Raw genomic sequence first — 23644 nt, 5'->3', positions numbered from 1 at the left:
TAGATTGGCAGAATCAATAGAAAACACGTAATTTCAGCTATAGATTTCCATATTAGGAGGGTTGGGGCTAAAGTAGAGCAGGGCTGCATGTAAAATGTGTTAGCTATAATTATTATATAAATTACAAAGAATCATCTTTTTGTAACAGGTTTTCTTCTATAGGTCTACAGGTCCTTCTCTTGGCTTATACCACATCGAGCAGTATATAAACAGAGAAGAATAAGTAGCAAAAAGCTATAGATACATAAGCACATGTTATTTAACAATGACTTCTCTAGTGCTTAACTATGACCCCTTAGTAATATTGACAAGAAATGAGGGTAAAACTGGTGCAAACAGTATTACTGGCTTTCATATAAAGTGAATATACCACTTGATGCCTTTTTTTATGCTCTTTACAAATATAATAATTGCTTCTACCACAAATTCAGATTTAAGCACTTTTTGACCTCTTAAAAATGACCTATATATGGGGTCATTACAAATCTGTAATGGTTTAGAAACAAATTTCGGCTATATATTTGCACATCAGGGGGGCTGGGTGAAAGCATAGCATGTATTATATATGTAAACTAACCATTGCTGTTTTTTTTTTTTTTTTTTCAAATTTTAATGAGAAGAGAAATCACCAGTGCAACAGTACAAACACATAAAAAAATTCCAGCAATGGTTAGTTAACATATTAAATATATTCTATACCTTACCCCCACCCTCCTGATGTGCAAATATATAGGCCTAGCCCAAATTTGTTTCTAAACTATTACAGATTTGTAATGATCCCATATATGTTTAAGAGGTCAAAAAGTGCTTAAATCTGAATTTGCAGTAGAAGCAATTATTATATTTGTAAACATAATAAAAAAAGCATCGAGTGGTATATTCACTGTAGCCTATATGAAAGCCAGTAGGCCTAATACTGTTTGCACCAGTTTTACCCAATGGTAAAACTGGTGCAAACATATACAGGTAACAGAAAAAGTGAAATTTAGTGTAAATGACAATCAGGAACTGAATGACTAAAAAAGGAAAATGACAACCACAATTTGAAATCTTACAATTACACATCTGGCCACACAAATTGTATTAGGCTACCCAGTTCTGAAATAATTGCTGAAGGTGTATTTGCCTGAAAAATTAGAAACAGACCCGAAGTCCCAGCCTCTTCCTTGTCAGACCTTCACATAATATTAAAGCAATAATGTAGGCTATTTTAGACGTGACCAATGTTGTTATTCTCGATTATTACCATTTCAAGTGACACGTGGCCAGACAAGTATTTGTTGCTATCTTTAGGGGTTAAAACCCGATAAGTAAAAATCCCATTGGAAAAGTAAACGAACACGGGGATCCTGTTCTCAAAATGGAAGAAAGCATGAAAACAGAAGAAAGATTGGAAGGACTTTGGAGTTGTTTACCAGAAGAGGTTAGAACTATGATAAATTCTACTTTTGGCTATCTTGGAAAGGGGTTAGGCTAGGAAAATGAAACTTTCAGGCATGGGTCTACAGTGTAAAGTTGGTGTCCCGGGAAGGTATTTTGAAGTAGCCTACCTTGACTATCTCCACTCCTTCTCCCTCTAGAGGGTCCTGATCGTTCATGACATTTATAAATCTGTATTTTATAAAAATGAAACCTTGCATAATATATCTTTTTCTTAAATGATGTGCAACATAATTGTTTTGATCTGTACAACTTTGTTGAATTTATAAAGTTTTAAAGAAATGCAAATAGCCTACATTTCTTAAATTTTTCAAAAAACATTAATATGACTTAAAATTTCACTCAATTAGCAGGAATTGCATTTTCAGAACTGAAGCCCAGAAGAAAAGAAACTGATAACTGAAAATTGAGGTAGAATATTGTTCTTCAAAATTTCAAGGTAAATATATGACTGTCCATATTATGGGCTTACCAACAAAGTGAACATACCACTTGATGCCTTTTTTATGTTCTTTACAAATATAATAATTAGCTCTATTGCAAATTCAAATTGAAGCACTTTATGATCTAACCTAAGCTAAACTAACCTTATTATAAGCAATTTTGTGGTAAATATTTAGTTTTATCACAAGCTGTCTAAAGTGTGTATTACTGCATATAGCAAGATTCTTATGATTGTGTATTGTTTCTTTGTCATGATTAAAGAAGCACATCCATTTTTGGTAAGTTTATAGCAAACAGTATAACTAGATTTTGTATGAAGTGAATATAGTTGCCTTTTTTTATGCTGTTTACAAATATAATTATTGCTTCTAGGCTACCTCAAATTCAGATTTAAGCACCTTTTGAGTTCTTACAAATGATCTAAATATAGGGTATAAAAAAGGCTAAAAATATTTGTTTCAAACTTTACAACATTGATCTCAAACTTACTGTTTCATTATAAATCCATTTCTTTAATGTTATCATTTTTAAGAGCTAAAAAAGTGCTTAAATTTGGATTTGTGGTAGAAGAGAATATTATATTTGTGAAAAACATAAAAAAAGGCATCAAGTGGTATGTTTGCTTTATTGGTAAGTTAGTTTTCTACACTCATTTAGTTAACCAACCACCTAGTTGGGGGGGGCGCTTTGCCCCCCCCCCCAAGCCCCCCTGCGCGCGAAAGTCATTATGCCCCATATTAGTTCCGCGCCATTGTAGTTGTGTCCCTATGTCCCACCTGTGAATCTAGATATATATATATATATATATATATATATATATATATATATATATATATATATATATATATATATATATATATGTTTTTAACTACATAAAACTTGCAAATATACAACATTCTTTGCTGTCCCATTGTCTGTGCATATAAATAGATTGTCAGGTTTACCGACTCTTGAACATGCAACATATAATGGTCCATGGGAAAACAATCCGTATTCAGATCTATACCTCATGATTCTAATGATTGCCCTTGAGCTTTGTTGATGGTGATTGCTAATCAACCATTCCCTGTGTTGCCATTGTCATTTATATATCCCCCTGTGCCCCCTGGCGTCCCCTTTGTAGTTTTGTCCCTGTGTCCTGGTTGTCATTTATATTCCCTGTGTCCTGGTGTCCCAGTCTGTGATTTCTCTTTGAGTGTCCTGGGCGTCATTTATATTCCTTGTGTCCCGGTTGTCATTTATATCCCCCTGTGCCCCCCGGCATCCCCATTGTAGTTGTGTCCTGGTTGTCATTTATATTCCCTGTGTCCCGGTTGTCATTTGTATCCCGGTGTCCCCGTCTGTATATACATTCGTTTTTTAGTTTTGTTTTTCTCCTTTATTTTTCATTTTTTCCTTTTTTCTTTTTTTTCTTTTTTAGTTCTTTTAGCTTTTTTAGTTTTTTTGTTAGTTTTTAGTTTTTTTTTCTTTTTAGTTTTTTTGTAGTTTTTACCTTTTTTAGTTTTTTTTTACTTATGTCCTGGTTGTCATTTATACTCCCTGTGTCCCAGTCGTCATTTGTGTCCTGGTGCTTTGTTGATGGTGATTGCTAATCAAACATTCCTTTTGTCCCGGTTGCTTTCTCTTTGAGTGTTGTCATTTATATTCCCTATGTGCCAGTGTCCCGGTCGTCATTTGTGTCCCAATGTCCCAGTCTGTAATTTTGTCAGTTGAAAACATGACGTCAGTCAACACACAAACATGACGTCACCCGACAGACAGACCCACACACACACAGACAACTTATTTTTATATATATAGATTTGTCATTTTTAAGAACTCAAAAAAATGCTTAAATTTGAATTTGTAGTAGAAGCAATTCTTATATTCATAAAGAACATAAAAAAGGCAAAAAGTGGTATATTCAGTTTATTGGTTAGCCAGTTATATGAACTGTCACAATTTTACCAAAACCTCAAACAAGTTTTAATAAATAAATATAGAATACAGACCTCACCCTGCTGCCTGCAGGGCTCATGGACTAATACAATTTGCTCTATGAGTTATATTACCTGTAAGAAAGCCCACTTAATGCATTTTTAGTTTGCCCCATAGAGGAGGAGGGTCAACCAGAAATGGATGTGCTCATAGAATTAGCATTTATAAGTACTAGAGTATGGAAACTATGCTGCTTTGCAGCATAGTTTCCAGTTTAGACAGCTAGTGATGAAACTAAACATTTACCAATTTTGTCACTGAGAAAATGTAGTATTATTTTGTTGAAAACAATCAAGAAAACAGTGCTGAGAAAATGTAGTATTATTTTGTCAGAGAACAACCAATAACTTATACTTTAATTGACAATTCTTCATTTTTAAGAGCTCAAAAAGTGCTTAAATATGAATTTTGTAATAGAAGCTATTATTTTATTCATAAAGAGCATAAAAAAGGTATTGAGTGGTATATTCACTTTATTGGTAAGTCAATAATATGGACAGTCATATATTTACCAATTTCAGTTGGTATAGCTCTGTCATGTAAACAAATTTCAGGACCCCTAGAGGAAAAAGGAGTAGAGGTTGGTACTTCAAAACACCTTTCCAAAACATACTTTAACCTGTAGACCCATCCCTGAAAGTTTCATTTTCCTAACCTAACCCCTTTCCAAGTTAGACAGAAGTAGCTGAAGTAGAATCAAGTAGAATAGACTCTTAATCTTGGATATTATGTGTATAGGGATAGATAGTTGTGATCAGCTGATGATCATTTGGGTTTGGCTGACTATAATCTTGGAAAACATCTGGTCTTTCAAAAATTGAATCAAGACAAAAGTTAGCTCTACACTCTAGTTTGTATTGATACTGTACTAATTATTGTGTTTCACAGCGCTCGTCTTAGTTTAAGCACATCCAATGTCAACTGTGTCTGTCACTAGGGTATGTTGTTCTAATTGTAAGATCCTTTTTCAAAGATTAGACTATATTTTTGAAGATTTGTTTATAGATTTAAATATGCAGCCAAGATTAGGCTCCTGTGTTGATACAATATTCAAGCTAATCACATACTGAAATTTTTTTTACACCTCTAATTGTAGAACAATCAACTTTCTAGAGGTAATGATTAAGCTATGATTTAGCTAGTAAAGAGAGGATTAGCTGGCTGACTATTGGGTATCTTACCCTTATTAGCTTTTAACCAACTCTTTAACTATTCATCACTATCTAAAAACTAAAGTTACCTTTTGGGGCTTAAAATGGAATTTACCTCAGAAGTAATTTCTATATTTGGAAAAAACATGGAGATCTTCAAGTTGTATGTTCCTTTCATTGTAGATAAATTTTATGGAAAAGTGTATTTTCATCCAACAACTACAAAAGTGAAACCTGAAGAAATTGGTTTTTTGCTCAGATGAGGTATGATAAAAGTATGAAGTTATTCTTCTAAAAGCACACTATTACCAGGTTGCAAAACAAATTCTCCAATCAGGTAGTCGGCCTATAGAATTCCCTTATTAAAGAGTGCACCCTGGGAAAAGAGATCCTCTTCTGCTCAGATGCTCTCTTGAATTAGACAAACAAAAAGGAACAATTTTAATTTGTGATAATTTTGTTCTTATTTTCCTGATGGTGCAATAGCACATATAGCCATACAATATAGGCATATAGTCAATCAAACAAACATAAATGGCATTTTTAGTTTTTAATATACAGCATCTTTGAGTCAATTAGATTATAGTATTTTTCTATTATTATTTGCATTATTGACACTTTTATGATATTGTTTTTTTAACCCAAATTTTAAGTATGATTGATCATGTTAAAATAGATATCTTGAGTCTACACAGAATAATTGGTTTTATGACAAATCAACCAACACAACAAACAACAATCAAATGTTATTAGCACTGCAAATGTCCAAAATGACTTCTTTAGAAAGGAGTATAGATTAAAAATCTGATGGTTTTATATTTCATTGTGAACAATAAGTAAAGTAAACATAATTTTTGTTACAGAAAATGATTGAAAAATAGAGTAACAAAACCATAAATTCTAACATTCTCATAGGTAGAGCTGTTCCTAGGGTTGGTGATGCGCTGGGCAAAATTAATTACAACAACTCCCTCCCAATTTAAATGTATATGAAGAAAGCCAAACCAAGGAGGACAACCCCCTCAGCAGCAGCATTCAGGGCAGCTGACCCAGTTGTCCCCCTACTCATGGAACAGCCCTGCCCATAGGTCCATTTCATTCTGAGCAACAAAGCCCTTTTTAGCTACATTCCCATAGACCTGGCAGTGGTATAATCCCTTAGACCTGTCTCATGACAAAGAACAATAGCACTTCTTAGAAAATTATACAAAGTTGCAATTAATAAAAGAAACAGTAAACAAAGTAAACAGGAATTGAAAATCTGAGTGTTGATTGGAACCATAAAGAATAAATTTCATAAGCTTATAACATAACAAAAACAAACAGATACATCATGATTAGCAAGAAAGATACTCTTAGCAATCCCCTGAAGGGGTACTAAGTAAAGAATACCACTCTTAAGATCATATATATTCTAGTTTGCCTTTTGTAAAGAGGTTTTAACCAAAGCTGTAATATTGTTTGTTGAAACAGGATTGTTTTGCAATATACCCAATGATTTAGCCTTTTTGTCAGATTTCATGTTGCTACCAAACATCCCAATGATGCTATCAACTAGCCCAAGAACTAAGAATAATAGATTGACAATGATTTCTCAGGATACACCTACAACCCTTGATTTATTCTTCAGTTTCCTTCTCCTTAATTAACTTCATTCCAAAAAAAGTAAGAAAGTTCTACCAAATATAGATTTTGACAAACATTGCTACTAGCAAATCTAGTTATATTGATTCATAGTATTTGCTTTTTTTTCAGAAAGTTTAAATTTAGAAGAAAACACCATCAAATTGTGAAAACCTACCACAACAACAAAAAATATAAAATACTAATATTATTCTTGAAATTGCTTCACATTGCTTTACCCCATACCCCCCTCCCCCTCCTATTGATGAAATACATAGCCAAAACTATATATTCCTCATGTGTTTTTCACTTTTTTCTCATTGGCAAAGAAGTAATATAATGGAAATCAAGCAACAGAAAATCCCTTTAAAGCCATTACTGCAATGTTTGTATTAACAAGGTTTATGCACCCAGGCTACCTATATAAAGCAACAAATAAGCACAGCACAAGCATTAGGTAAGCAAAGCATGGTATAGGCACAGCAGGGATCAAGCACAAGCATAGTGGAATGTTATATCTTTCTTTTGTCATTTAAGCTGCAAGCACCTCTTCTTACATCAACACTCACTCCTACTGATCCACTATGAACAGGCTTACACACTGTAATAACTACCTTCAGAAAGGTGCATGTAAGAAGGCGCTAGGCTTGCTTCTTACATATTCATTAACTAGTTCACTTCTTCTTCCTCCCATACTGTCTCTATTTACAGGTTGAGCCTTTTAGATGAGTTGACAGCTCTTCCAGACCTAGTTTGGATTGGTTGATGTAAACTGATAGTGGTGGTACTGGAGCTGATACTAGGCCTCACCACCATATGTCTATCTGGCATCCCAGAACCTCCAGTGGGTGTTATTTCCACGTGGGGTGCAGCTGGTAGCAATAGTGTGAAAGGTGAGGGTGGGCTGTAACATTTGTTCTGTGACTCTGCTGGGGATGTGCAATCTCTGACAGTGAGTATATTGGGCAATTGCTGGTTTGGCAAGACTGATGCAGCCCTGCTTTGTTGATATTCAGGACAGCATTGTGGAAGGTCTGATAGCTGCTTCCTATTCCTTCTTATCACCAACCCATACTCTGTTTCCACAATATATGATTGCAGCAGCTCTGAACAGGCAATGATTGTTGCTGGACTCCAGATGCTTTGTGGGGATGCTTGAACATGTATTGAATCACCTACTGCAAGTGGAGACAGGGTTTTAGCTGATCTGTCATACTGAGACTTCTGCTGCTGCTGCCTCTCTGCACGGGAGTTCAGAAATTCTTTTTCTGGGACTACTTTCTTTTGTAGATGGTTGGTTGTGCGTGGTAGGATCGATTTTAGCTGGTGGCTCATCAGGAGTTGAGCTGGTGCAGCTAGGCCATCTACAGGAGTGGTCCTGTACTCTTAAGAGTCCCAGGTGGGGGTTGTCACCATTTTTGGATGTCTTGATCATCAGGCTCTTGGCTGTCTGTACTGATATCTTGATTAGTCTGTTGGATTGCAGATGGATTGAACTTGATGTGAGGTGCCTGAATCCCCATGCCTTTGCAAATCCCTGGAATTCTGTTGAGGCGTCCTGTCTGTCATTATCAGATATGAATACCACTGGTATTCCATATTGAGCAAAAACGGTTTTCAGTTTGGTAATCACTGGCTTTGACATGAGGGTACTCAGTTTATCAACTTCCAAAAATTGACTGTGATGATCTGAGTGATCAAATAATCAGTTCCATTCCACTTGAAGAGGTCAGATGCAACCTTTTGCTATGTCAGAGGTGGGAATGAATGGTTAATCAAGGGTTCTTTTTGGTTTAAAGGCATATTTTTGTCAAAAGATCTGCACTTCTAGACATACTGCTTAATTTCTCCATTCAGACTTTGGCAGTACACGAGCATGCATGCCCATTGCTTGGTTGTATCCACACCAAGGTGGGCAGTATGTAGTTGCATCAGGATCTCAGGTTGTAAAGCTTGGGGTATCACAAGTCTCTCCTTTAAAGATGATGCCATTTGCTGTAGAGTGTTTATGTTGGATGCTCCGAAACATGATAATATTTGAATGGCACCTTTTCCTGCAGCTTGGCCATCCATTTTCTATAGCCTTGAGGAATCCTTCAGTTAGGGGTCTTTGTTGGTTTCATCCTTGATTGCTGCTAACTTGCTATCACTCATAGGTAAGTGTTTGCCGATTTTGTGCAAATAAATATGAAGTTCTTTCTGTAGTTTGTCATCTGTGTTGGGTAAGTGTAGCTTGGAAAGACCATCAGCCACAGGAACTTTCTGATTGAGGTCAAAACTGCTAAGTGGAGATTGTAAGGCTGAAGCTGCAGCATGAGTCCAGACTTAAGGAGGGGTTTTATGGACTGGGTTTGCAACTACTGTCTCCAGTGGCTGATGATCTGTTATGACTGTAACAGGTCTTCCATACAAATAGTGTTGAAAATGTTTGCAGCCATAGACAACTTTATACAACTCATTTTCGAGTTTTGAGTATTTTTGTTCTGTCTTGTTCAGTGCCCAAGATGCATACGCTACCACTTCCCCATCAAAGCAGAGATGGGCTCCCAAACTGTGGCCCACGGTATCAACCTAGAATTCTATATTTGTACTTGCGTAGTTGATGAATGATGTATTTGAGGCAATGGGGTGCTTAAGATCTGACAAGACTGAATTCTTCTCTGGGCCCTGAGAGAATGTGTCTTGTTTGATGATGTTGTGGAGGACCTTGTTTGGGGTAGACATATTTGGTGTGTATTTTGCCAGGTAGTTCAGCATACCTTAGAGAGTGAGGAACTCTTTGTGTGTTTGGGGACTGGGCATTTGATGAATGACTTTCTGTTTTTCCGGATCAGGCTTTATGCCTTTTGTTCTAGTGATGTGTCCAAAGTAGCAAACATTGCTAACACCAAACTGGCACTTGTCTCTGTTAAACTTACCCCTTTTGTAGGCCTTACTCCAGGAGTGCTTTCAGCCTCTCATTGTGCTCTTCTGTGGTTCTACCAAATACCAGAATATCATTGATTGTAATGGCAAAGCCTTCTAGCCCTTGAAACATTTCCTCCCTTTGTCTCTGGAACTCATCCTGGGCTGATATGATGCCAAAAGACATTCTCCAAAACCTGCCATATATGGTGCCGAATCTCATTGTGTAAGATGCACTTTGGGAAAGTATAAGCAACCAGTACCCAAACTTGGCATCCAGTTTGCTATAGACGGTTGCATCATAATGTTTCGAGGTTGCATCCTCCAGGTTAGGTATGGGGTAGTACGGGCACTTAATGCATTTATTCAAGTCCACAGAATCTACGCACAACTGAACTCTTCCATCTCTTTTTTTCCATCATGACCATTGAGTTAACCCACTCAGTGGGTTCAGTTACTTTTTTTTATTATTCCAACCTTCTCCATCTGTATTAGCACCTGTAAGAGTTTATCCTTTAATGCTTCAGGTAGGCCTACTCTTCTAGCAGGGTAGGCAGTAGATACTGACCCATCCTTCAGATGAATATTGCACTTGGCTTCCAGTCGACTGATTCCATCAAAGACTTTTTTGTAGTGATCCTGTATACACATCTGGGGTTTGCCTGAGCTCACGTTGAGGATCAGCTTAACTAAGTCCAAACTGATGCTAGATTGGTTGCTTATGATGGGAGTAGATGGTGAGTCAACAATATAGAATTTATGCATTGCAGTAGAGCTGGTTTTGTGGCTACAGTTTAGGTCACAGGTTCCGAGAATTGGTATCTTGGCACCACAGTTGCTAGTGAGTCTTTGGTTAGTTGACTAGAGTTTGGGTTATGGGTTGACCTGACCAAAGACTGATTTTGGAATGATGTTAGTTTGGGCCCCTGTATCCAGTTTGAAGCGAACTGGAAGCTGACTGCTTATTATGAGAGTAACAATGGCTTTCTCTTTCCCATGGTCCTGATTAATGACGCACATTTTACCTTTTACTGGGCAAACATGTTTGGGCGAGTATGTCCCACCACAAAAATAGCATTCTTTACATTTTGGAATGTTACTTGCCAGCTCTCTGACTCTAAAGTGAGCTGCATGTAACTGCATCTATTTCCTGCTTTAGTGGTATGGAGTTGCTTCCACTAAATGGTTTTAACTGAGCTTGGGTCATCTCGTGGGTTCTGCATCTTGCAACAGTATTTTTTAGTGTCAATGAGTAACCTTCAGCCAGTAGTTTCTCTCTGACTGCCTGGTTTTTGATTCCACAGACATTTCTATCCTGAGTCATTTCATCTTGTTCCTTATACATACATGGTCTAGCTAATGTATTTAAGTCTGTAATGTACTTTTCGACGCTTTCACCTTCCAACTGGTCCTGTTTTGGACAAGGAACCTTGCAAGACATTATTTTTCTTTGGACTGGGACATTTCTGGAAGTGTTCTAGGAGAGGTTCTGTTTTGTGAGCTTTGCCATCCTTAAGCTCAAATTGAATATTTCTCTGGTTTTTTCCCCAGTCCAGATCAGAAGATAAGCACACATGGAATTCTCAGTTTTTTCTGCTAGGGGTCCAACGAACATCAGCTGGACATGCTGTTCCAAGCAACTCAATTCTTCAGCAAGAGAGCCATATACCCACAATGATTGTGTTATATAGAAACCTAAAATACTAGTTTGAAAGGTATCTGTCAGACTTGGGTAACCCCCCTCTCCCCCCCCCCAAAAAAAAAGATTAAAATTTGTTTTATTTATATGGGTTGGACCTTCCCATGCTCAATTATGTTGATAATTTTTTTAATTTAAGTTAAACCATATTGTGTATTTGAGAGAATTTTATAAACTTAGCTGGTAATGTACTAAAAACTGGTCTGAAGTCTTCCTAGAGAGCAAGGTTCTTGCTTCTAGTAAACCAATAGATGATACCAACCGCATAAAACTAGGATATCATAATATACAATTATCTGCAAGCATTCTGTACCTTGTTACTCCAAGATGAGAAGGTTTGAAATCAACAAGGGTCTCATCATACATCTAAAAAATAAAATTAGAAAGGTGGTTTGCATGCTAGTCAGTTGTAAAGACTTCAATAACAGGTCTATTCTTGCTAGTGTTTATAATGCCTTTTCAATGCCTCGTATCCTGACACTAACTCCATTTCAGAATATTTGTATTATTATCTATAGAAAATGATCCAGTCTAATATTTTATTGTTAAGGGAAGTTTTTCTTATGTATGCCCCTATAGACCAGAAACTATCATTTAGTCTCAGAATATGTGTTAAACCAACTCATTATTAGTAACACCAGAGTTTTGCTGTTTGCTTTCTTTTAAGGGTAAGACAAATGTGTTTATTCTTTTTCTCCTCTCTATTCCTTCTGTTTTGTGCACTTTCTTTTGTCTTTTGGGGTATAAAAATATTGATTGATTTATATAAAGAAATATATTTTCATTTACATTTTTTGATTTGTGTTTTATGCGTTTAAATTGAATTATGAAGGAATTCTTTTCCTTTTGATTACTGCTGCTGATTCCGTTTTAAAATGAAAATGAATGTCAATTGAAAATCTTTTAGTAAATTATCTCCTTTGTCAAATCCTCTATGTCTCTATTGAAAGTCTGTTCACCTGTTTGAGGAACATTGGCAGGCGCCAGACAGAAGCTGGGGTGAAGGCCACACAAATATGTACTTTTGAAATACAAATCTCTTGAGTCTAAAAGTTAAAATGACAATTTTTATTATTATTGATTGACTGCCCTCTCGCCTTTGAATGCCAGCATCATTTATTTATTTGTGAGAGGGGGGTCTAAGTGTCCATAGTAAATACAAAGTTGGTGTCCATTGTAAAAAAAAAATACCTAAGATCTCTCTTTAAATTAAGATGTCATTGATATTATTGCTGTTATGACTAGTATAATAAAGAAAATGATTTCAATAGTTATGGTTTGTGTCGGGGTTTATATTTACTCACAGCCTCTCCCCCAAGCCAAAATTTGAGGTTGACTTGACCCCTCAACAGCTCACTAAAGTTTCAACTTGATCTCCCTAGCTGTTCCTTTGATGCTGTTGAAATTTTAGTTGGTGGATACCCTTGACTGAAGGATTTTTGGGTATTCATTGTAAGCAAATATAAAAAAATAATCTTTAAATTTCAAGCTAAGCGGAGACCCAAGATGGAACTCCATCTTTTTATCCTATCAAAATTAGCAATAAAATGGCTATTTTCGAAATTTTACCTAGTCAAATGAGCCCTCCTTTATATTTCTAGTATCACCTTTTCCAGATAAATTGGGCAAAGGGAAATATAGATAAATAAAAACACCTAAAATGTATATAGCTCTTTACTGTAAAAGTACTTAAAGAGGAATGAATGTACTGCAAGTAATAACACCACTTTTTCTGTTATTGCTAAATAGTGTATATAATATATGATTAAAATATGTGACGTTTTCAAATATAAGCGGTAGGTGGCATAGATCACTCACCTTTCTGAGGGCTAATTGTCAGCATTAATTCAACAAAAAAATCAAAGCGCACATTGCATCCAAATTGTTTGGTGTAGTATATATCGTTCTAGGTTATACGCGCATTCTATGAATACCTAAACTTCAGAGATGTAGAAGCCGCCAGTCAGACTTGTAAAAGCTGGTATGCAGCATTTATCAACAATAGTAAGATTCATAACAATATTGAATTTTTAATCAACCAAAAACATAGTCAGGCTCTAGCTGATTTATCAAGATATCCTAGTCGCTGCAAAAGGATTAGAATTGAGGTAACGTGCTTTTAATTGAAATTTGTACTTGACATATAACGCAGAACAATAGTGGATATAGGTAGATTTATATATGTGTTTTGAACTACGTAAAACTTAAGAATATACAACATTCTTGGCTTTCCCATTGTCTGTGCATATACAAAGCCTTATGTACTTATAATGACGTCATATGCAAACACTCTTTTTACAAAGAAACGAACATGCATACACCCAACTCGTTTTTATATAGATAGATAGATAGATAGATACAATACAAATGAACTGCGTAAAACTTGCGAATATACAACATTCTTCGCTGTCCAATTGTCGCTGCATATAAATAGATTGTCAGGTTTACCGACCCTCGAACATGCAACGTACAATTGTCCATGGGAAAAACAATCAGTATTAAGATCTATACCACATTTTTCTAATGATTGACCTTGAGTTTTGTTGATGGTGATTGCAAATGCTAATCGAGTTGGAAATTGCAATCTTTTAAATTGAAAAGGCAGATCCGTTGGAATCATGGGGATGCGAGGAATAAGAACAGCCACACCCTCAAAAGGCCCTGTCAAGATTGTTGCCTCTATTACGTTTTCCATCGTTTTTTTTACGGCAAGTCGCGTGCCATTGCAAAGCTTTGGTGGGTTTATGATACGTAACAATATTATTGATACGCCTATTTTTAGTTGTAGCACGTGTGGTGGAAACCCTGAAAGATCCACGGAATTCAAAAATTCAGATGGATAATTAACCGCCTCATTTGGTTCCAAAACTGTGTCGATTGACTTGTAAAGGACTGCCTGGTCTCGAATCTTGGTCAAAACAATATTGTTGATTTCGTGGACGTCTATATTTTTGGGTGCAAGAATTGCTCTTTCACTTAGCCATTTATTATTTTTATAATTGTGTAGAATATTCGGAAATACTTTTTCAATCAATTCATTTTTGGACGTCACTAAATTACAGAATTCAGCAGGTAGTTGTATACATCCTGAAATTGAGTCCGCTGGGAGCTTTCCGTTTCCAATTGCCAGCAATTGATCTGAAAATGTTTGACCAGAGTCATCGTTTTGCAATCGGACACGCATATTTGTAGTTAATTTTAATGTCTTTACGTGTGCCCATAAGTTAGAATTTGTCAGGCAAGCATTCATTTCGTCTGCAGGGTGATCTAGGTATTATAGGTAATGTTTGCCTGAAATCTCCCGCAAGCAATATTAATGTGCTGCCAAAGGGTTTTGAATTCCGTCACAAAACTTTCAAACATTGATCCAGAGCCTCGAGCGATATTTTGTGTGCTATTGTGCACTCGTCCCAAATAATAAGTTTGCGTTGCTGCAATACTTTACCCATCCCAGATGATTTGGAAATATTGCACGTGGGAGTTTCTGTAGAATGCAAATTCAGAGGCAATTTCAAAGCGGAATGAGCAGTTCTTCCACCAGGCAGCAACGTTGCGGCTATTCCGGACGACGCTATTGCCATTGCTATATCATTTTTTGATCGAATTGATGCCAGAATCAGTTTCATCACAAACGTTTTACCAGTATCTCCTGGCGCATCCAAAAAGAAAATTTCTCCAACGTTGTTATCGACACAATGTATTATCGTATCATAAATGTCTTTATGTTCCGACGTTAACTTGGAAATGTTATTTTGTACATACGACAATAGATCACTCGTACTGTAACTTTGTTCACGATCCAATTCTACACGTGTCGAAACAGCAGCGGTACGATTAGGTGAAGGCATTCCCAAATCCTGATGAGGTTTGTTTGCCATACATACACACAAATCTTCTATAATAACTAAAGTGTAGTTATAAGTTTCTGATGTAAAATCAAAAGTTATATCTGGCGTCTCTAACCGCTTTCGATGGAGTATATCTTCGGACATTTTCGATTTATATTTTTCCCATAACTCTGTAGGAGCTGAAGGAGAGCAAGTTGTTAGTATGATTCCAAACAATGCACGAATTTGACTTGGAGTTGACGTTTCGCACGCGTCATTGATGCAGTTATTTTAGTGTTGGTCCTTCTCCAATAAACTTAGAGCTTGGCATGCACTACGGTAAGTGTCATGTATAGTACCGTTTACAGTTCTCAAATACTCAAAGGACGCCGGATCGGGTACATTCACCAAAAGCAGGCGTAGAAAGAAGCATTCATGTTGATTGTGGTGAACGGTGTAGAGTCTTCCTATCGTGGTATCTTTGAAGATGGTAGGTTGGCGGTCGACTGACTTACCCTGTTTTCGACGTTCAAATACTTTATTTTTAGTATTCCACGTGTAATACGAAGGCACTTCAGTATACAGCAGTTTTTTTTGCAAAAGAATCATTTTTGCATAGCGAAAAGAAAGCAGTTAACGTTGTATCCGGTGGATTCAGGGCTCTTTGTTGCGCGTTGGATTCCGAAAAGTAAACACGTTGACCATTCTGTAAATGTACCGCTAAGTGAACAACGGCTCGACTACGTTCATGTATCGGAAATGAAAGAATTCGCCAAACAGCTTCATTACTGCTTATGTATCTTCCAGCCTAATATTGTACGATTTCGTCGATATCACTGATTTCGGACTGCAAGCCAAAAACTGCCATGTCACTGCCTTTGTTAACGTATTTACATATGTATTTGATTGCCTTTACAGAGTTACAGTATTCAACGTTTATATGTGCATTAAATGTTTTTGATAATAAAGGGGAATATGGGACAACCCACTGGTTATCTACTTCGATGGTGGTACCGTTACGCTTCTTTATTATTGCTGTTTTACTGCCATCTTCAGTAGATCTTCTTCTATATTGTGGGTAACCATCATTGCCAGTAATTGTGTTGGGTACTAAAAGTCGAAGATATTGCTTTGTGCATGGTTAATTTTCGTTCAGTGCACTGCAAGGTCTATGTATCATATTTTTTACAACAATATCATATAACCCCTTATCGACATTTTCATCAGGTATTTCAGCGGAAATCACATCATCAATCTCATTAGAAGTAATTTTATAATATAGCCAGATTAGTATATGTGCGTGTGGCAATCCTCGTTTTTGCCATTCCACTGAGTACATCCAGCATCGCACTGACCCAAACACTTCAAGTTTCAATATGTAGTTTATCATTGATTTCAACTTTTGCTGGAAGACACGGGCCGTAATGTCATGTCTATGAACCGCCGATTGTCCTTGAAGTAAAAGCTGCTGTATCTCGTCCCAAGATTGATTACATGTAAATGTAATAAATAAATCTGGACGACCATAGAGACGAACATACGCAATAGCATCTTGAGCATATTCATGCATATGACGGGGACTGCCAGCATGTGACAAAGGTAAAATCGTTAATCTTCCAACGTTTGTGGAATTACCGTCATTTACAACTGCATCTCGCAAATGAATGTATTGTTCAGAGGGGAGCTTGGTCTGATTCAGACGGATAAATAGCAAACTTTCTGATTCAATTTTTGCATACATATCAACGATGTATTGGTGAAACAATTGACGGCATTTTAAAATATAATTGTCTTCATCCTGCCGAATCATTAGTCTACAGGAATAATAATGCATTGTACTGCATTTCTTATTCATTTCTTTGTTAGTGGCTGGATTTATCAATTTAATATTAAAGTGATAGCCGTCGGCTCCATCCCAAAAATGATAGGATATTGTAGGGTATCGTAGCATCGAGGAGTTTCAGCAATTCTTACCAACTGAGCGTTTCGCTTATGAAGAATAATATCTCGAGGTAAAAACTGATCACCGACCATAACGATTGCCACTTCGTCGATAGTTGGAGCATTGTATCTGCGCACATGTTGGCCGGGAGGCGTCTTGTCAACGGAAATAACAATTTTATGCGTATCAGTAGGCATCAAATCGATGGCTGTTTTGAACAGACGCACTAAATTATTATTTTCGTGGAAAAGATGTTGCAATTGGGAAACGATTGTCCTTTCAACGTCGGGAGGAATTTCGCAACGTGCATTCAATTCAGAATGTCTATCACTGATGATTCTCGCCTGAGAATGGTAGAAGGGATCCTGCTCTATGATAAATTTGCCCTTTTACTTTGAAAGTAGGCATAAATTGATCTGGATCTTCGATTTGGGCACCAAACGACGTCATTTGGAAACATGAGTTATATTTTCTGATCTGTGATAAAAAACGCTTAGATTCTGACGTAGTTCTAGTAAGCAAAGTCTTCAATGGCTCTGGTGGTGCAGCCAACAGAGGAAGTTTAACTTTTTCTGAGGCGCAACACATTCCCATTGTTTCACCATTGAATTTCAAGGCCTTGCAATAGGGACAAATTTTAGACATAGTCCCGATTTGAACACATCTACTCAAGCTATAATCATCGACTTGGCTGTACCTGAATGCCAGGCGATAATTCTCAGGTTGCTCTTGTGATTCCTCGGCACGCTTTCTATTCTTACTTTCTCTATCAGCCGCAAGCCTGTTCTCTTGCTGTTCTTGTGATTCCTCAGCACGCTTTCTTTTCTTACTTTCTCTATCAGCCGCAAGCCTGTTTTCACACTGTTGTTTTGGTTCCTCGGCACGCTTTCTTTTCTTACTTTCTCTATCAGCCGCAAGCCTGTTTTTATGCTGTTCTTGTGATTCCTCGGCACGCTTTCTGTTCTTACTTTCTCTATCAGCCGCAAGCCTGTTTTCTTGCTGTTCTTGTGAATCCTCGGCACGCTTTCTTTTCTTACTTTGTCTATCAGCCGCAAGCCTGTTTTCACACTGTTGTTGTGGTTCCTCGGCACGCTTTCTTTTCTTACTTTCTCTATCAGCCGCAAGCCTGTTTTCTTGCTGTTCTTGTGACTCCTCGGCACGCTTTCTTTTCTTACTTTTTCTATCAGCCGTAAGTCTGTTTTCTTGCTGTTCTTGTGATTCCTCGCCACGCTTTCTTTTCTTACTTTCTCTATCAGCCGCAAGTTTGTTGGCATAGACTCTTTGAGCAGCTTCCTCGGCTTTTGCCATTGTAGTTTCTTCAGTCATTTTACAATTAAACATTTTTCCGTCCACGATCTTACAATTAAAAATTTGTCTTTTAATAATTTTCTTAAATACTTTTAATGACGTCATCGTCATAACAAACATGACGACAACTAACTTCATGACGACATGATGACATGACGTCACTCGACAGATAGACAGACAGACAGACAACTTTTTTTATATATAGATTATTTATATATATATATCCATATATATATATATATATATATATATATATATATATATATATATATATATATATATATATATATAATGAAAAGAGAAATCACCAATGAAACAGCACACACAAAAAAAAAAAAAAAAAAAAAAAAAAAAAAAAAAAAAAAAAAAAAGAGACAGAAGGAGAAAGGGAAGACTGTTTTCCTAAATTAGTGACTAATATAGACCAGCACTTGAATGAGGCCTTAACCCTACTCATCCATACAATCACATAGGTCAAACAGCATAGCCACACACAATCAACCATAAAGAATAATCCATGGACAGGCAGTCATGTCGTCAATAGGTATAAGTCGTCATTTACCAAACAATAGAAAAAATAATATAGACAAATAATTCAGAGGCAACACCCAACATAAGGGCTCATCAGGAGAATACACTGGCCTATATAGGGTTTCGCCACTAAATTCTCTACCCAGCACAGTGTTGTGGCTACCACAGAATATCCATGGCATCCCCGCGTCAGGTATCACCCCCAAAATACATGCCTATGAAAGAAAAAAAAACAGCAAATGTAAAACAACCAAGTAAAACCAAAACAAACTTATCCTGTTAATATATCCCTCCCTTTAGCAACAATAGGTAAACTAAATATTAAAAATTTTACCAAATCACAAATATTAACACATTGCAAAAAACCTGAACGAACTAAACAATTATGGAATTCATCTTTACCATGTGGCTAATTTTTAAGAAAATCCGCTCAATTAGAACGCAGTTCAAAATAAATGGCGCTGCGACAACATTTTTCGAACCTCCGAAATTAGTTGAAAATTTCTTTAAGTATTTCTAGATAATTCTTTTGATATTTATTTAAAAGTTCATTATAATGAAAACTAAATTTTTTAAATTGCCAAGTTAATTTATTTGCAGAAAAACCTCTTGATATCAATTTTTGGCTTAAGATTTTACATCTATTTTTAAAATCAATATAATTACTACAAATCCTTGCATAACGAAGTAACTGTGAGAAAAACGCTGAATATGTGATATTTGGGTGTATATTACTTTCAGGGAATGGGAAACTAATCACTTCAAAATCAAAATCATCCGTTTTATTATACATTTTAAAACTTAATTTATTATTATCACAAATATTAATATTTAAATCTAAGAAATGATCTTCATGACCAGCGCCATGACTAGGCTCAAGAATAAGCTCTGATGGATATATATTTTTAGAAATATCAATGAAATCCTTACAATTTAAGACCAAAATATCATCTAAATATCTTTTATTATTTGACAAAGCATGTTTTAAATTAATTGGATTATTCTTATCCATCATATATTTATATTCGAGGTGACTTAAAAACAAGTCAGCTATAAATGGGCTGACATTCCCCCCCCCCATGGGAATTCCCACAATTTGCTTGTACAAATCACCCCCAAATCTTATATATGTACTAGCTGTTGGGGTGGCGCTTCGCGCCACCCCAACACCTAGTTGGTGGGGCGCTTCGCGCCCCCCAAGCCCCCCCGCGCGCGTAAGTCGTTACGCGCCATATTAGTTATGCGCCATTGTAGTTGTGTCCCTGTGTCCCACCTGTGAATATAGATAGATTTATATATGTGTTTCAAACTACGCAAAAATTGCGAATAAACAACATTCTTGGCTTTCCCATTGTCTGTGCATATGCAAAGCCGTATGTACTAATAATGACGTCATATACAAACGCTCTTTTTACAAACAAACAAACATGCATCCACATAACTCGTTTTTATATAGATAGATACAATACAAATTAACTGCGTAAAACTTGCGAATAAACAACATTCTTCGCTGTCCAATTGTCGCTGCATATAAATACATTGTCAGGTTTACCGACCCTCGAACATGCAACGTACAATTGTCCATGGGAAAAACAATCAGGATTAAGATCTATACCACATTTTTCTAATGATTGACGTTGAGCTTTGTTAATGGTGATTGCAAATACTAATCGAATTGGGAATTGCAATCTTTTAAATTGAAAAAGCAGATCCGTTGGAATCATGGGAATGCGAGGAATAAGAACAGCCTCACCCTCATAAGGCCCTGTCAAGATTGTGGCCTCTATTATGTTTTCCATTGTTTTTTTTTTACGGCAAGTCGCGTGCCATTGCAAAGCTTTGGTGGGTTGATATTTCTTAAAAGTATTATTGGTACGCCTATTTTTAGTTGTAGCACGTGTGGTGGAAACCCTGAAGGATCTATGGAATTTAAAAATTCAGATGGATAATTAACCGCTTCATTTGGTTCCAAAACTGTGTCGACTGACTTGTAAAGGACTGCCTGGTCTCGAATCTTGTTCAAAACAATATTGTTGATTTCGTGGACGTCTATATTTTTGGGTGCGAGAATCGCTCTTTCACTTAGCCATTTATTATTTTTATAATTTTTTAGAATATTCGGAAATACTTTTTCAATCAATTCATTTTTGGACGTCACTAAATTACAGAAATCAGCAGGTAGTTGTATACGTCCTGAAATTGAGTCTACTGTTTGACCAGAGTCATCGTTTTGCAATCGGACACGCATATTTGTAGTTAATTTTAATATTTTTACGTGTGCCTATAAATTAGAATTTTTTAGGCAAGCATTCATTTCGTCTGCAGGAGTTAAACTACGTAAAAATTGCGAATATACAACATTCTTGGCTTTCCCATTGTCTCTGCATATACAAAGCCGTATGTACTAATAATGACATCATATGCAAACGCTCTTTTTACAAACAAACAAACATGCATACATACAACTCGTTTTTATAGAGATAGATAGATAGATAGATAGATAAAATACAAATTAACTGCGTAAAACTTGCGAATATACAACATTCTTCGCTGTCCAATTGTCGCTGCATATAAATAGATTGTCAGGTTTACCGACCCTCGAACATGCAACGTACAATTGTCAATGGGAAAAACAATCAGTATTAAGATCTATACCACATTTTTCTAATGATTGACCTTGAGCTTTGTTAATGGTGATTGCAAATGCTAATCGAATTGGGAATTGCAATCTTTTAAATTGAAAAGGCAGATCCGTTGGAATCTTGGGAATGCGAGGAATAAGAACAGCCTCACCCTCAAAAGGCCCTGTCAAGATTGTGGCCTCTATTAGGTTTTCCATTGTTTTTTTTTACGGCAGGTCGAGTGCCATAGCAAAGCTTTGGTGGGTTTATATTTCTTAAAAGTATTATTGGTAGGCCTATTTTTAGTTGTAGCACGTGTGGTGGAAACCCTGAGAATAATATCTCGAGGTAAAAACTGATCACCGACCATAACGATGGCCACTTCGTCGATAGTTGGAGCATTGTATCTACGCACATGTTGGCCAGGAGGCGTTTTGTCAGCGGAAATAACAATTTTATGCGTATAAGTAGGCATCAAATCGATGGCTGTTTTGAACAGACGCACTCAATTATTATTTCGTGGAAAAGATGTTGTAATTGGGGAAACGATTGTCCTTTCAATGTTGGGAGAAATTTCGCAACGTGCATTCAATTCAGAATTTCTATCACTGATGAAGTACAATTGTAAAAATTTATGATTCTCGCCTGAGAATGGTAGAAGAGACCCTGCTCTATGATAAATTTGCCCTGTTACTTTGAAAGTAGACATAAATTGATCTGGATTTTCAATTTGGGCTCCAAACGACGTCATTTGGAAACATGAGTTGTATTTTCTGATTCTTTATATTCCTTATGTCCCGGTTGTCCCGGTCGTCATTTATATCCCCCTGTTTTATATCCCGCTTATTTTTCAGTTTTTTCCTTTTTTTAGTTTTTTTTACTTTTTTAGTTCTTTTAGTTTTTACGTTTTTTAGTTTTTTTAGTTTTTTAGATGAATTTTTTTTTCAGTTTTTTACCTTTTTTTCTTTTTAGTTTTTATTGGTTTTTACCTTTTTTTAGCTTTTTATCTTTTTTATTTTTTTTTTATTTTTATTTTTAATTTTATTAGTATTCTTTTTCTCTTCTATTTTTCATTTTTCCTTTTTTTTTATTTTTTTTAGTTTTTAGTTTTTTAAGTTTTTTCCTTTTTTTAGTTTCTTTAGTTTTTTTAGTTTTTCGGCTTTTTTATTTTTTTATTAGTTTTTAGTTTTTTTTGTAGTTTTTGCCTTTTTTTAGTTTTTTCAGTTTTTTTTTTAGTTTTTAGTTTTTTACCTTTTTTAGCCTAACCAGGATTTGAACCTGGGACCTTCATTCTCCGTTCTGACACCCTCTCTCACCGAGTGACTACTCCAGCATGTTCATTTTGGTGTTTTAAATGGTATATTATTAACCAAATTAATGTTTTTTACAATATACTAAGCATCGTCATAACAAAAATGACGGCAACTAATTTCATGACGTCAGCCGAAACATGACGTCACCTGATCCACAGATCCACAGACAGACAGACAACTTATTTTTATATATATAGATTGTATAAAACAAATTCCAATAACTCAAAACTCATATCCAAGCTGTAACATCTCAAGTTAACTGTAGTATTAAAGCAATTTGTCCATACAGCTTTTTTATTATAAATGTCTATTTTTAAGAACCTTTTACTAGATAAGAGGAAAGATTTATTGATAACAGTTTTTAAATTATCAAACACTACATTAAGTGATAAATTAGTATACATTGTCGCAAAATCGAAAGACTCAATTCTTTTAGCTGAAACCATTGTTAAAGAATCTATCACCTGCAGTGAATTATTAACACTCCAATATGGATTAAAATTCGAAAATTTTTTAATACCAGAACAATAGGTTTTAAGTCTATTTACAATTTCCTTTAAAATTAAAGAAAGGTCAGTAGCAGCAATGCGGGTTGGACATTTAGCTGTTCCAGCAATAAACCGTGGTTTAGGGGGATTCTTATGAAATTTTACAGTCCAATATAGGAAAGGGAACTTTTTATCATTGTCATTTATTTTAATATTAAAATTTTTAAAAAGTATTTCTTCAGTCTTTTCAATTAAATTCTCATCCTCTATATTTACCTTTTCGTAAACATTAGTTGTGCATAACTCCCTTTTAAATGACGACCGGGACACAGGGAATATAAATAGCGACCAGGACACTCAAAGAGAAATTACAGAC

At 35.9% G+C, this 23644-nt stretch overlaps 1 protein-coding gene and 1 long non-coding RNA gene across 5 annotated transcripts in view; one reads left to right on the top strand and one right to left on the bottom strand.

Annotated features, from left to right (window-relative positions):
* LOC136037945 (uncharacterized) overlaps positions 1 to 1255 on the bottom strand; it is a 64096-nt gene extending 62841 nt beyond the window's left edge. Inside the window, exon 1 of one of the 2 annotated variants that reach the window (XR_010620087.1) lies at positions 1147 to 1255. This is a non-coding gene — a long non-coding RNA (uncharacterized LOC136037945). Of the gene's footprint in view, positions 1 to 1055 lie in introns of both variants that reach the window. The other variant, XR_010620086.1, reaches the window with a different exon arrangement.
* Positions 1256 to 1262: 7 nt separating this feature from the next.
* Positions 1263 to 23644, top strand: part of LOC136037944 (F-box and leucine-rich repeat protein 13-like) — a 60923-nt gene continuing 38541 nt past the window's right edge. The window contains exons 1-2 of one of the 3 annotated variants that reach the window (XM_065720819.1): positions 1263 to 1423; positions 13149 to 13346. In XM_065720819.1, the coding sequence (XP_065576891.1) occupies positions 1361 to 1423; positions 13149 to 13346 (261 nt within the window). In that variant the 5' untranslated portion in view covers positions 1263 to 1360. The remainder of the gene's footprint in view (positions 1424 to 13148; positions 13347 to 23644) is intronic. The other 2 variants (XM_065720822.1, XM_065720821.1) reach the window with 2 other exon arrangements.

The sequence above is a fragment of the Artemia franciscana genome, chromosome 17 (genome assembly GCF_032884065.1).
Source record: "Artemia franciscana chromosome 17, ASM3288406v1, whole genome shotgun sequence".
Classification (NCBI taxonomy): domain Eukaryota; kingdom Metazoa; phylum Arthropoda; class Branchiopoda; order Anostraca; family Artemiidae; genus Artemia; species Artemia franciscana.
Note: the sequence above shows the minus strand (reverse complement) of the source record. Positions and strands in the feature narration are given on the sequence as shown.